The sequence below is a fragment of the Lynx rufus genome, unplaced genomic scaffold, assembly GCF_022079265.1.
Source record: "Lynx rufus isolate CCGP_SWC_20201006 ecotype Redwood Valley unplaced genomic scaffold, mLynRuf1.p SCAF_2, whole genome shotgun sequence".
Lineage (NCBI taxonomy): Eukaryota > Metazoa > Chordata > Mammalia > Carnivora > Felidae > Lynx > Lynx rufus.
In genome coordinates, this window is record NW_025814834.1 from 72,208,266 (window position 1) to 72,223,407 (window position 15,142).

Genomic DNA, 15,142 nt, shown 5'->3' on the forward strand with positions numbered 1-15,142 from the left:
ATTTGAAACCAAGGATATCAAACTGCCATCACTAAAGTGTGTAAAAACGAAAGCAATACCAATGTAACCAAAAAGTAAGTTCAAGATACTATAAACCAACCAAGAAAACATGATTAGAAAAATATCACAGTATAGTATTAGGGGTCAAGGGGAGGCAGAAGTCAGCACAATACAAGATACAAGAGTATGATTGTGACCTTGGCCTTGAAGCTCAGGTGGGCAGAGTGCACCCGGAGACTTGCTCTTGAAAATCTCCTATGAATCAACTTCTTTGAAATGCATATATAAAATGCTTTGTAGAGGCCATTAGTTAATGAAATTTAAGGTGAATCCTGCTGCACAAAGAAGAATTACTTAGTACAAAAAACCTGGCTCCTCATTATGTGTTTTATAAAGCCAGATTCGTGAACTACATCCCCCCAACCCTCTACTTGTAACCATGGCAGTGGCTTTAGCAAGTTCTCATGAAATATAATATTGATTCCATTGGAAAAATGAGTTTTAAGCAACAAAAATGAACTTCCAGAATTGTCTTTAATTCAGGGGCTTTTGTATCTGGTAGGTTTGATTTTTGAGTGTGTGTGTGTGTGTGTGTGTGTGTGTGTGAGTGGGAGAGAGAGAGAGAGAGAGAGAGAAAGAGAAACATGCCTTTGGCTGACAAATGCCCCCTCATTACTGAACCATTGGGTTTGTGTGTGTGTGTGTGTGTGTGTGTGCTTCCACACAATCTGAGTGGCACATAAACATGACGTCCTTCTGAAAGCACTCAGACTCCCTGATGACTTTTTATTAAGGCTTTTTATTCTCCCTATGCTTTTGTAGTAGCGAAAAGTGAGGGGAAAATTACCTCCCTGAGGCTTAACAGAAGTCACCTGACAGCTGCATAATGCTTCTCCCTGGCAAGATTCATGTTCCTAGGTAGGCCCCGAGCTTCCAGGGGCCCTCAGGGCAGAGTCTGCCCTGGAATCTACAGGCCCTTCTCACAGCTATAAGACCAGAGAATCCCATGGCTGGGGATCAGAGGCAAGGATAGAAAGGAGGAAGTGGATGCTAAGGATTCCCACAGTCCTACAAACAGATTTAAATAGAAACCAAGTGAACAGTCAGTATCAGGGTGTGTGTGGATGTAGGGACAGCTTTGCTCATCTTTTTTCTTCCATCTGGAAAAACTTTCAGAGGATAAGAGCCAGGCAAGAAATGACATTTGAGGGACACCCGGGTGGCTCAGTCGGTTAAGCGTCCGACTTCGGCACGTCATGTTCTTGAGGTCTGTGAGTTCGAGCCCACATCGGGTTCTGTGCTGACAGCTCAGAGCCTGGAACCTGCTTCGGATTCTGTGTCTCCCCTCTCTCTCTGCCCCTGCCCTGCTCATGCTCATGCTCTGTCTCTCTCTCCTTCAAAAATAAATAAATATGCAAAAAAAAAAAAAAAGAAATGATATTCAGGAGCCTTCCTGGCAGGGATGTGGATGTGGATTTTACACCCACAGGTTCCAACATGGAGGATCCAGGTCCTTGAAGTCTTGAGAATAGAAAAGGAGGAAGAATGTATTTGCATTTTTAAGAATAGGAATAACAATAACAGTAATAGCTCTCATTTATTGAGCCCATACTAATGCCTTATGCCAGGTATTGTTCTATATGTTTTACATGCATTAATTCTTTTAGCCCCCTCATATAACAACCATATAAAGCAAGTATTGCTATTATTTCCATTTTACAGATAAGGAAATTGAAGCAGAAAAGTTTAAAAATGTGTTAGGTCTTGCAGCAATTAAGTACCAGTGCTGGTTGGGGAATTCTGGCTGGCTGGCTTAGAGCCCAGGCTCCTAACTCCTGTGCGATACTGCCTCCCACTGGCTGTACGATCATAATAAATACCTGACTCCCAAAAATGTTACATCAGCATCAATAGAAAGGTCATGCAAACCACACATGTAATTTAAAATTTTCTAGTAACTGCACCAAAGAGTCAAAATCTGGTGCAATGAATTTCAATCACATGTTTTATTTAATCCAGTCTATCCGAAATATTGTCATTTAGCAATACCCAAACTATTGACATGCTTTATTTTTTTCCAAACTAAGTCTTCACAATCAGTGTGTATTGTATACTTACCACACCACCTAATTCAGAAAAGTCATGTTTCCATGCTCGGTTAGCATGTGACAGAGCTAAAAGTTTGGGCCTTAGAATTAGGTGGCAGTGGCCAGGACTCGACAGGAAATACTGCACACCGTGGTGGAGATGGCCCTCTTTTCCCACCTAGAAATATGTCTTCAGTCTGAGCATTTCAGGAAAAAACTAAAGAGAAAATATACAGTGGAGATTTCTATTGTGTGATACTTGCCCTGGTACTTGGGCCGAAATCTTTTCTTGAGAAATGTATAATTTCTCAAGGTATAATGTATTCTCAATGTATAAATGTATAATGAGTCTAAGTTCTTAAAAAATTGTCTCTGCCAGGCTGTGCCTGTTCCTCCTTTATTTATTCTCTACTGGAGAGCCCTCCTAATTCACATTCTGGTGGCAGGGTCCTAGTAACCTTCATCTTGCTTTCGGCAAGAACATGCTATGATGCCCCATCCCAAACATTTCATTGTCAAAGATGCAGCTAGTGTATATTCTCACTGACACACGCCTCCCACTTTCTTTGCAGGAGTGTTGCTAACCTCTTAGAAGCAGCCATGGTTCATCTGGTGTGCTAGAAACAGTCTCTAGATCTTCATACTGGAGTCGCTATTTCATTAGCTCCTTTACTTATTTCTGCATAATCTCCTTACATGGTTTTTTTGTCCAAAGAACAAAAGTGTCTGAGGCCAAGCATCATGCTGTTGTGGGGTCATTAGTCCTGCTCAAATTCAGATCAGTTATAGATCCTTACCTTGAAAGCAGCATCACTCATCCCATGTGTATAACTCTCCTGATTAAATATCTAAAAGCAATAAGAGTTAGGCTAAACTAAGCATGATTCATTTCCTCCCCAGATACCACAGATTTGCCTCACTTCTTGCAGAGGGAGGCAGATATTTAATGATAATTTTTATGTGGGATTTTTTTCCTCGTGAAAGCAAGGGGAGAGCTTAATTATAATGTTTCATTAAGAAATGTATCATCTCTCAGGCATATTGCAAGAATTATTAGTCATTCTGCTGTCAATGAGGGAAGGCACTGTGTAATTGTGAAATTATATTAATATCATCAATAGAGTCAAAATAACATTTCATAGAATGTTCAAGTTGAAAGGACTATACAGAAGCTTTAGTTTCCCAAATTTCCCTGAAGATAAGAATCACTTGGGATACTGCTAATAATAAAAAGTCTGTGGCTCCATCTAAGACCCACTGAATCAGAATCTCTGGGCTCTAGGAAGCAGTGGATTTATTTATTTATTTATTTATTTATTTATTTATTTATTTTTTATAAAACTTTTAAACATTTTTATTTATTTTTGAGAGACAGAGAGACACAGAGGGTGAGCCAGGGAGGGGCAGAGAGAGAGGGAGACACAGAACCCGAAGCAGGCTCCAGGCTCTGAGCTGTCAGCACAGAGCCCGAAGCGGGGCTCCAGCCCACCAACTCTGAGATCATAACCTGAGCTGAAGTCAGACGTTTAACCAACTGAGCCACCCGGGCGCCCCACTGGAAGCTGTGGGTTTAATAAGCATAAGCACCTGAGCTCAACCTTATCCTCAGGGAAGTTAAGGGAACACTGAAGTCCTACACCTTTGTTTGATGGATGAAGGTCCTGGAACTCAGATCGAAGGACTTGATGGATTTCAGAGAGCTACATCAGATGGGAATTGAAACCACCTCCCCTGACCCCAGTCCAGGAACTTTCTAGGACACCAGAGCACTACATTAGTATTAAAATAAAACAAATAGCCATCATTGTCTTCGATTAAAAAAAGAAGCAGCGGCAAGTAGTAAACTTCTCAGGGGGTGGGTTTTATATAATTCTGAATATAATCTCCTAGACAGTTTGTGTTTCAAGGAAATCCATAAAAAAGTAATATCATGTGTTTGTGTGTGAATGTGTGCACACATACACATTTCATTTCTATTCTATCATGTATCCAGAAGAGACCATTTTTAGGAATTAAACTATAGTCTTTTTCATGGTCCTTTACATGTTCTGTGTGTATGAACCTCATTCTTGGATTCTAACTCTTTTTGAGTCAGCCATTCAAGTATATATCCATTTGCTTTAAATAACAAAACTTTATCTTTTGTTCTACTTCATAGGAATAGGGCTATCTTTCAACAAGTAACTCATTTTTTTTTTAATTCATCAAAACAAAACTTGTTACAATTTTCCCTCTACTGGAGAAAAAATATAGTTGTACATTTTAATGAGAAATCTTTTCTCTGCCTCACAAGATTATACCAAATATTCTTAATATAATTTTCTTTGTTTCCACAGACTGTCCAAAGCCCCCAAACATTCCCATGATCATGTTGGGGGTTTCACTGGCTATTCTTCTCATTGGGGTTGTCCTCCTGTGCATTTGGAAGCTGTTGGTGTCATTTCATGATCGTAAAGAAGTTGCCAAATTTGAAGCAGAACGGTCAAAGGCCAAGTGGCAAACGGTATGTAAACACTTGGGGGCTATCCCTTGTCTCCGGGAGAAAGTGACTCATGGAAGAGATGGGTATCAGCTTTCTTCTGCTCTAAAAGAGAGTGATTTCATTGGTTCTTTCCCTACCCTTCTCACCATGTCCCTAACAGCTTTGATTTGTTGAGGACAAAGGAACCCAGATAGCTATTTGGGACCCAAATAACACTCATAGCATACATTTGTCTCTCAGTGCAGTAGGGATTTCCCCCACTCTGAAGAGTCTCTTGAAACTCCTTATATACTGTTTAGGGACATAAAGGAGATACATTTAATCATTACCACCAGGAGGAGCATTCAGGCCCCTCTTGATAAAGCATAGGTGCTGTATCTAAACACTTCCATAGATCAGTTGTGTTATAGCCAACAGAATAATGTTCGTGAGTAGTATTACAGTTCATGCCAATTTCCATAGAAATACTCATTACTTATAATAGGTTACAATGTCAAGTTGAGAAGACCTTTTATTTATTTATTTTTTTTTCAACGTTTATTTATTTTTGGGACAGAGAGAGACAGAGCATGAACAGGGGAGGGGCAGAGAGAGAGGGAGACACAGAATCGGAAACAGGCTCCAGGCTCTGAGCCATCAGCCCAGAGCCTGACGCGGGGCTTGAACTCACGGACCGCGAGATCGTGACCTGGCTGAAGTCGGACGCTTAACCGACTGCGCCACCCAGGTGCCCCAGAGAAGACCTTTTAAATATCATTCAGGTAGTTCTTCTCAATAACAAATTTTAAACAGCTACCTGAAAAATACCTAAAAAGTGTCAACCTTTAAGTACGTATACTCAATAGATATAATTTATGTGTCTCCCCTTCACAGTAGACAAACACAAAACAGGACTCCAATTTTCTGTGTTTCTTTTCCACAGGAGAGATAATTACATTTCTAGAGGGCCATAGAAACAATTTCATGGTTTTAATTTCATCTTTCTATTTCTAATGGTGTGCCAGCTATCTAATAGCAATTATCTTACATTGCTGACTCTAAAAACAGTGATTTCACTGGAGAAAATACAGGCAAACACAATGCTCTTTTGTGTTCATCTGCCCCAATAAGTTGATATTAACATTTTTTTCCCTCTAATTATATAGTGATATCCTCAATTCTTAAAGCAAATGGAATTTCTGTTTTGGATAAATTTATCTTGATAAAGCATGTTTATATATCATGCAATTATTTTTTTTTTAATTTTTTTTTCAATGTTTATTTATTTTTGGGACAGAGAGAGACAGAGCATGAACGGGGGAGGGGCAGAGAGAGAGGGAGACACAGAATCGGAAACAGGCTCCAGGCTCTGAGCCATCAGCCCAGAGCCGGACGCGGGGCTCGAACTCACGGACCGCGAGATCGTGACCTGGCTGAAGTCGGACGCTTAACCGACTGCGCCACCCAGGCGCCCCTATCATGCAATTATTTTGAAGTAATGCTAAGATACAGTGTAGGACAATGGACAACAAAAATATTCAGCTACTTCATCTTCCTATTAAAAATGCCTTTAGACACAACAACCATATTCAATGCATGGATCTTGTTTCGATCCCGATTTGAACAGTCTGACTGTAAAAATACATTTCTTGGACACCTGGAAGGAGGATAATATAGACTGGATATTAGAATGATAGCAAGGAATTATGATTAATTTGACTAGGTAAGATAATGGCATGATAACTTTGCTAGAAAATATCCACATTTTGAAGTGAAAGGAAATGAAGATTAGGTTTACTCTGAAATAATTCAGCCAAAAGAGAGAAGGGGATAGTGGGGCACCTGGGTGGCTCTGCTGGTTGAGTGTCTGGCTCTTGATTTCAGTTCAGGTCATGATCTCACAGTTTGTGGAGCGAACTCCCTGTCAGGCTCTGTGCTGACAGCATGGAGCCTGCTTGGGATTCAGTCTCTCTGTCACTCACTCTCTCTCTCAAAATAAATAAATAAACTTAAAAATTTTTTTCACGTTAAGAGAGAAGGGAATAGTGAAGCAAATGTGGCAAAATCTTGATCATTGTTGAATCTGGGTGATGAGTCTATAGAGGTTTGTTATACAGCTTTCCTCTTTTGTGTATGTATGAATTATTCATAATTAAATAAAATGCTTTAGGAGAGTAAATTTGGATTTGCAATGAGGATATAATTTATCCGTCCCTAACAAGGTAAAATGTAACCTGCTAGATTACTCTGGTGACTTAGAAGATAGTATTATGAGGCTAAAGTTGAGGACAGTTAACTTCATCTAATCCCCCGGCCGTGGGTGTTTACAACTCTCATCAACTGTCAAGCAAATGCCTGACAATGGTCAAAAGGACAATCAGACAGGGGCGCCTGGGTGACTTAATCCGTTAAGTGTCCAACTTCGGCTCAGGTCATGATCTCACAGTTTGTGAGTTCGAGCCCTGCGTGCAGGCTCTGTGCTGACAGCCTGGAGACTACTTTGGATTCTGTGTCTCCCTCTCGCTGTGTCCCTCCCCCACTTGTGTGCGCGCACTCTCTCTCTCTCAAAAATAAATAAACATTAAAAAAATTTTTTTAAAAAGGGCAATCAGGCAAAAGAATATGATTAAGTTGACACAAAAAAAAACCCAAATAGCAGTAGTTGGTTGAACACCACCACTCTGTGAAGTAGTCTAGATAATCCCATTTTGAAAGTAAGGAAATGGATGCTCAGAGAAGTTAAGGGACTTCCCAAACTTTTTTTTTTTTAACTGGGAAAATTACTTTATGAAGCCTTAAGAAGCACTGAGTATAATTAAATATAGTCCAGTATTAGATACAATTTAATAATAGTCTAATTCCTATTAATAGTCCAAGTCCAAAAAAAAAGTTGTTATAGGTGAGGCCATGACATTTCCTAACACTTGATTTTAATACATTGCACTAATTTTCTAAAACAACTCAGAAGAATCAATATTTATAGTAGATGGAGTATTTATGAAAAATCTGGCATCAGGTATATATTTATATATGTGTTACATATATATATGTAGAACCCAGAATTATATGAACTATGAAACAGCCAAACTGGTATGTAAGGTTTAAGACTGGGATTCATAAATGGTTTTCAAAGCATGGGGTTTGGGGAAAAAGCAGACATCTTATTTTCAAAACCTGAAGTTTTTCTCAGGACTGAAGTCACAATTGTAACTGCCACAGAAAAGGAAAAAAAGGGAAGTTTTTCTTGCTTTAATTGTTCATCTGCATCAGAAAGTCCAGTATCCCTGAGATGGGAACCACTGCAATAAGAAGGGAGTGAATAGGTTCTCCCAAAGGAATTTGGTACTTAATTATGCCTATTGCCCTGGTCATCAGGTGTAAACATTGCATTTCCCAACCTAATGCTTTGCAGCACCAAGACTTTTCAGTAATGGTTCATCGTAAACCCAACATTCTCCATCTTCATGAAATAACCTTGTCTCCCACTGAATTTCCTTCTCTTTCCTTTCCTGGGCTTCTGCTCTTCGTCTTTCTCCAAATCTATGCTTGTCTTCAGTTGCCACATCAATGTCTCTGATTTTTAAGTTGAAAGTGACATCCTTCCAAAGGCAGTGGGATTCATACTCATTCTGATCTTCTAACTTCCTCACTTTCTTCTTAATTATAGGCAACTTGTTGGTATCTATAAAAACTGCATTTTCCCCTGTTGCATATTTTGCATACATTACACCATTCTGTTCCCCTTCAATTGAGCAAAAAGATTTCCTGTCATTTGGAGAACTACAAAATCTCAGCAGTAATTCTGTGCTTCTTGCCCCACAGAAAGGTTTAGTGTGGAAGACGATATTTGCACTATAGCCAGTTTTGGAACAATTGATATTGCATTCTCTACCTAGTTCCACCCAGGGCACTGTGAGGACAGACCTTCCATAACCATTGGGGAATGTAAGAATGTAATGTTCGTCATAATCTAGACATGAGACACAGCCCTGCCCTATGTTGTGCACCCCAATCGACATCCCAAGGAATTTTGATTTGGTCCAGATATGAGCATTGAATTGTATCTTCTTGTTAAAACGCTCAGCATAAAAAACTGAAATGGGTGGATGATGGGAAACCTGCTCAGCCATGAATGTCACAGTTTTTGGAAACCCAGGGAACTGGTCCTTCTGAAACTAGCTCTGGGTTCTCTTCAGTATCATTTGGTAATGTCCAGTGACACTGAAAGATTTCACCCAAAATAGGGTTGTATGGCTTTTTGGCAACCAATCCTTTCCTTCCTGCGTGAAAGGCTGAGAGGTACCATTTCACAACCTGAACCATTCGATCTCTGGCATCCTTCTGGTCACTAATGCTCACAAACAGGTCCGGATGTGCAAAAAAGTCTGCATACATTTCTAACAGAGATCTTCTTTCAAGAATAATGTTGGAAGAACTACCTTAGTAAGATCCATTCCAAGCCTAACCTGTGACAAGAGATGCATGACAACGCTCTTGTGCTCTTCCATGGACCCTGCTTCCCCTTCATCATCTCTATCCTCATGTGAATCAAAGAGGTCAGCATCGCTTGTTCCATTGGACATGGAAGAATTAAGTGACTCTGTGGTATTGGGGCGCTTGCGACTATTTCCTGAGCTGCTGTTTGTCAAGACAGAGGCAGATCCACAGGAATCTATTAAGTGCTTTGGGGATGAGCCACTTTGATGAAATTCATCAGCATCATAGAATTCATCTTTGCTGCTAGAATAAGAGAACTCAGGGACAGTATTTGGAGACAAGTTGACATGGCTTGGAGAAGTCAAACTGCTACTAGGTGGTGAGTGCCCACTGCCTGTACTATTTGGTGTTGGAGTCTGATGATGTCCCAAGGTAGCTAATACAGGTCAAACTGGTAGGGAAGATGGATGCTGCCCTGACTTACACAACTGAGCAGGTTCTGGAGGTAAGACAGTCTGAGTAGGCATTATTTTGATTGCAGGTTCCAAGGGACTAGGTTGATATATTGCATCTACAGGATTAATAGTACTTTTAACAATCTGCAGCAACACAATGCAGTGTTTAATTGATTTTACCATGCTATTTGTTGTTTCTTCAAGAGTTTCAATTTTCCTTCTCTGTTCATCATCTTTGCAGTTTTGAAGTTTATCATCAAAAAGCTTTAACTATTCTATCAAGATTTGTAGGTAAGCATAGGCCTCTGTAAGTTTCTTATCAAAGTCTTGGACACTAGGAACAAATCCTGAATCCAAACCCTCAGAGGGCAGCGGAAAGGAGGCAGGGAGAGAGCGACATTCACACCCACGGCCCGGCCCAGACAGGCAGCAGGGACCCTGGGGACTCAGGGGTGTGGGCCGGCCCCTTTCCCAGACCCTCTGGGTCTACTCACTCCACAAGTGGCCAGCATGAAAACCATTCACCAAAGCCCCCGCCCTCTGTGCCTCCAGAGGGGGGAACCAGGGGCCGCTTCCAAGCACCCCCTTTTTTCTCCCCCAGTCTGTATCCCCCAGAATGCAGTGAAGTCTGTCCACTCCAGACTTCCCAAACTTTTGATCCATGCTGGAGCTGAGATCCTAACTGCAGCCTTCTTCTAAGCACAGCCTTGACCCTCCTAGAAATAATAAGCAGGTGTTCTACAAACAAGCACTTGGGCAATTATGTGATGTGTATCTACTAACCAGCACATTTTAATGTTCTCATACAAAGGCATGAACACCGACAAATGATTAATATCTTTAAAATAACATTTTAATTAACAGTTAATTTCCCCAAAACATGCATTGTGTTCCCTCAGGGTGTAGAACATGACTGAAATTTAAATGCTGATTTTTACTGTTTCTTCATCTAAAATGGAACAAAAATATGCATTAAACAGATAAAATCATAAATGAAAAATATTATTCCCTTGTTAAACTGAGTTTCTTTGAATAACAAATGTTTGATGTTCTTGACTAGATAATAACTGGGTAATAATTATTCACTTGGATGCAAAAGAGGTTTAATTCAAATAATTCAATTCAAATTTCACTAATATATCCTATTGGAAAAAAAAATGTGGCTCAGTGCATCCATTTTGGGGTCCTCAGTTTGATTCCACTTTTAATCTAAAAACTGTTTCTTCTTGAGAACTGATTTTGACTGGTCTTCAAACCCCAGGGGACCTCCAGAGTCAGTAGGGGTGGGTTGGATCTCCTGACCCATAGGCCTCCATTGGACTCTAAAGGTGACAGAGCTCAAGACAAAAAGAGCTCCGTTTCTTGCCTCTTGAAACATTTCATCATAGCCATAAAGAAAGGTTACCTTTTATTATACTTTTAAAAATAACCTCCCCATCCATATTCTTTATGAAAACACAAAGGGAGGATATTTAAATTCATCTTTGATTAGACATTTTTTTCTAGGATGACAAGTCATTAACTAGAGGCAAAAAATGTTCAGTCTGACATTTCTTGCAGTCATGGATTGATTTTGTACTGTGCTAAGCAAATCAGGTCTGCATTTGGCAGTTAGGCAATCATTAAGAGAGCTGTGGGTCATGACAAAGAGCTTTCTTATTACCACTTTTTCAAGCTCCAGAAATATGTCACTGCATTTACAGAATCCACAGCCTAAATTAGCACCCCCAGATTTCAGGGGAAATCAGCCTGGTCACCCCAGATCGTTGTGGGGGAAACCCAACCTTGTCTAAACAGTGAAAGAATTCAGACCCATCTGAAATGGAGACCCAAGGCTGTGGCTTGGCTGGAAACCTGTAGGAGAGTTACCATCTGCATGGCCTAGAGGAGGCAGTACTACACATTGCCATCCTTTTTTCTACCAACAAAACCTCGTTTGAGCTTATTCTCCTGAGTTCTGATCGTCAGCTGAGGGCAGGAAATACAACTGCCTCCCAGCAATATGTACTTGCTCTTTCTACACCTTTCAACTCCCACCTTACCCTCTTACTATGGTGTGGTCTGCTTCAGCCATCATGCCCAGGACCTACAACTAGCTTTGCAAGAGACCCCCTGAATAAAGTTGCTTCAAAATACAGAATGAACACTGTAATCAAAATGAACATTCATCTAAATGTCTACAAAATAACATCATGCATTCAGTTCATTGTAACTTAAGTCACTTCCCTTATGGTGCAATAAATTATACTTAGTGTGGAATGTGGGTGCATTTTAATATGTTTGACATAGCATGGGATGAGGTTCACGAAAGAGTTCCTGGTCCTATGAAGATCTAAGTTGGCCCTGCTCACAGCCCATTTACTCTTTCAGAGTATTTTTTCTCTTCCCTAAGCCTTCCTCTTCCTCCAGGACTTGTCATCCCAACCTGTACTTATTTTTGCCATTTTTCCTCTTCGACTGAGTTCTTTATTTTTCTGTAACCAGCTTAAACTTAATAGCTTGTAGTCTTGAAAACTGAATAGAATTCATACATGATTTTTGTTTCCAAATGAGACTCCAACCGCACTTAAGACCATATTAGTGTGTCCTTCACTCTCCAAATTCCAAGTTCTTATGGCAGCAGGACTAAATAACGACAGGAGCATCCTCAGAATCATCCGGGCTGACTTCAGGAATAGAGAAGTATGGTGACCTGGACTTCATTCATCATCCACCATCAGAGAGCCTGTTTCCTATTTGCACTTATGGCCGAGATAGCATCTCTTTCTGAAGGCACATGAACAAAGGTTACATGTTACTCAGTCAGAGGTCAGGTTACTGGCTCTGGGAGAAGTGGGTGCAGGTGTGATTCCTCCTCACAGTAAAGACACTGTGGCAAATGCAAGGACAACAAGTGGAAGGCCCAGGAATGTTTTTCAATTTTATTCAGTTCTTCTGAGAACCGAGAGAAATGTCCTGGGAAAGCAAATACAGCTGTTTTTGAAATCTATGTCTAGAACTTGCCACAGTCTCTACAATATATAGGATAAGGAGACCAAAATATAAGATTTAGTAATTTGGAAGGTCATAGGTGATACCTAGACTTCATACACAAGCAGAAGTGGGCTTGGAAGTGTTGAATGTGAAAGCTCCAGGGGAAAGTATCTTTCTAACCCTCTCCAAAACTTAAAATTGAAGGAAATTCCAAATATGAAGAAGAGGTAGAGATAAGAACTAATAAGAGGCGGCATTTATTGAGCACTGAATGTGTGTCAGGGACTGTGCTAAAGTATACTTCATGAATGAGGTAAGCACTTTGGTAATCCCTCCAGTGGATGAGGACACCAAGACTCAGAATTGCTTAACTGAGGTCATGTGGTAGAGCTGGGTTTGAAACCAGGCTGTCTGACATCAAAGCCTGTGTGGTCAACCTTGGAAAGTGGGAGAGAAGAAACTGTAACTTACACAGACATCTTGTGCCTGCCTGGAACGATTCAACCAAAGGAGGGAAATTGGAGGATCAAGCTTGGTATTTCTTTAAACACTTACAGAGCCTGGCTTCTTCTGGTCCTGGTGATGGCACCTAGAAACACATCTACACACTAAAGAGCACAACTGAATTATCCAGACATTGGCACAAATCCTCTGCACTTCCCCAAAGGCAAAGCCCTCTTGCCCAACCTGCCTTGGGACCTGTACTCTGTCATGCGCCCAGTGTCCTACATGCCAGTCCCTGGTGACTCTCTGCTTCACACACTGCTATTCTCTAGGAAGCACATGCTACCTAATTCTTTCACTCTCTAGAGCAGGTTTTCACTGTCCTAGGGATCTTTCCTTGCTTCTCCCAAGCAGCTAGTTGTTTCTCCTGAATTTTTATATCACGTTAGCAAGATTATCTGTGCCCTTGTGTGATGCCTCTCACCAGCAACACCTCTCTTAAAGGCAGATACTATGTCATTGTCTTTGCACGCTTCTACAAGTGCACTTTTCCCATTTTTTACTTTTTATTTCCTCTTGGGGCCACCTTATGGTTCATTCTATTCGTTCAGTAAATACTGAATGCCTGCTGTTGGCTAGGCACTGTTTTCAACTCTGGTAAAATAGCATAGAACAAAACAGTCAAAGTCTTGTTTTCTATCCATAAATTAGTGTGTTTCCAAACAGGGTCAGATTTTTATGATACACATATGGCACTGGTTCTGCATATTAAAAAAATAAATGAACAGGAGGCGTGTGGGTGGCTCAGTCGGTTGGGCGGCTGACTTCAGCTCAGGTCATGATCTCACAGTCCGTGAGTTTGAGCCCCATATCGGGCTCTGTGCTGACAGCTCGGAGCCTGGAGCCTGCTTTGGATTCTGTGTCTTCCTCTCGCCTCTCTGCCCCTCCCTCTCTTGTGTGCGCGTGTGCGTGTCTCTCTCTCTCTCAAAAATAAACATTAAAAAATTGTTTAAAAATAAATAAAAATAAAAAATTAAATGAAGAGGTATAAATTTTAAAATGCTAAAATGATATATGAAATTATATAAGAATATATTGAATCTATGGAATTAATCAAAATTATTCAAATGGCTTCCAAGCTTGAGCCTAACTCTCTTCTCATTTATAATGCACAATGAAATTATTCAGATATATTAAAACCATGTAATAATATGTACATACTTTCATTTGAACTTTTTTGTTGTTTTTTTTAGGGAACCAATCCACTGTATAGAGGTTCGACCAGTACCTTCAAAAACGTAACCTATAAACACAGGGAGAAACAAAAGATGGATCTTTCCGCAGATGGATAGAACTACTTCACGCACAAAAAAAGTCTGCTTCACTGATATGAAATGTTAATGCACTATTTAATTTTTCTTTTTTGTTGCTTTAAAATGAGGTTGGTTTAAGATAATAATAGGTCATTTGGAGATCAGTCATTGTCTGTATGAAGGTTAGAGACTGTGTTGGCAGGTTCAAAATAATCAAGAAGAGAAATATCCTTAGCAAAGGGGTGACTTTGGGGATCATTGAGGAATACTAACTCTGTTGCATTAATGCCTCAAAAAATCATCAAAATGACACATGGGGGCCTGATTTGCATTTGAAAAATGTTTGAAATTAGAATCTCATTTGTTGCAGGAATATAGCTACCTGAAGTCTTTGTCTCAGCAAAGTCACAAAGTCCATATGCTCACATTAAATAACCACACTTGCGAATTAATTCTAAACTTTGAGTAAATCTGCCCTTTCCTAAAGGAGGATTCTTTTAAAAATCTATGAAAAATGAGATGCTGACTTTTACTTCAACTGAGAGGATGCAATTCTTCTAAAGATGCCCCAAATGTAATTAGTGTTAATAATTTCTGTGGATTTGCATGTATCTAAAAGTCAGGTACACAAACAAGTATTTTATTTGTTTTACAAATGAAGAAGAAATCTATAAATTAGAAAGTTACCAGTAAAAACAAAAATAGCTAGTCCATTATTTGGATTATTTTTAATTACCGGAAAATTTTCTACACTCAGGTTCCCTCCTGACCCCAAGTTTTCAAACTCTTACTTCTCCCATATTTTTCAATCCTTTTTACTTAATTTCATAGTCACCTAACCCCTGGAAATGCCATATGAAAGTTTTAATTTCTTGTTAAAAAACTACTGTAAACGATTAGGTAGTTTATTCAAAAAGAGCTCCAATAATGCAAAAGGGACATGGGTTAAAAATAGAACAAAATTTTAAATGG

General features: G+C 39.9%; 2 protein-coding genes across 5 annotated transcripts in view; one reads left to right on the plus strand and one right to left on the minus strand.

Annotated features, from left to right (window-relative positions):
- ITGB6 (integrin subunit beta 6) overlaps positions 1-14,234 on the plus strand; it is a 75,856-nt gene extending 61,622 nt beyond the window's left edge. For all 4 annotated transcript variants that reach the window (XM_047084408.1, XM_047084409.1, XM_047084411.1 and 1 more), the window contains 2 exons: positions 4,424-4,590; positions 14,111-14,234. In XM_047084408.1, the coding sequence (XP_046940364.1) occupies positions 4,424-4,590; positions 14,111-14,209 (266 nt within the window). In that variant the 3' untranslated portion in view covers positions 14,210-14,234. The remainder of the gene's footprint in view (positions 1-4,423; positions 4,591-14,110) is intronic.
- Positions 7,896-9,804, minus strand: LOC124515489 (oxysterol-binding protein-related protein 9-like). The gene is given in 3 exon segments (XM_047084412.1): positions 7,896-8,688; positions 8,690-8,972; positions 8,975-9,804. Coding segments are annotated over 3 exon segments (1,674 nt in total). The 5' UTR covers positions 9,624-9,804; the 3' UTR covers positions 7,896-7,946.
- Positions 14,235-15,142: the final 908 nt, after the last annotated feature.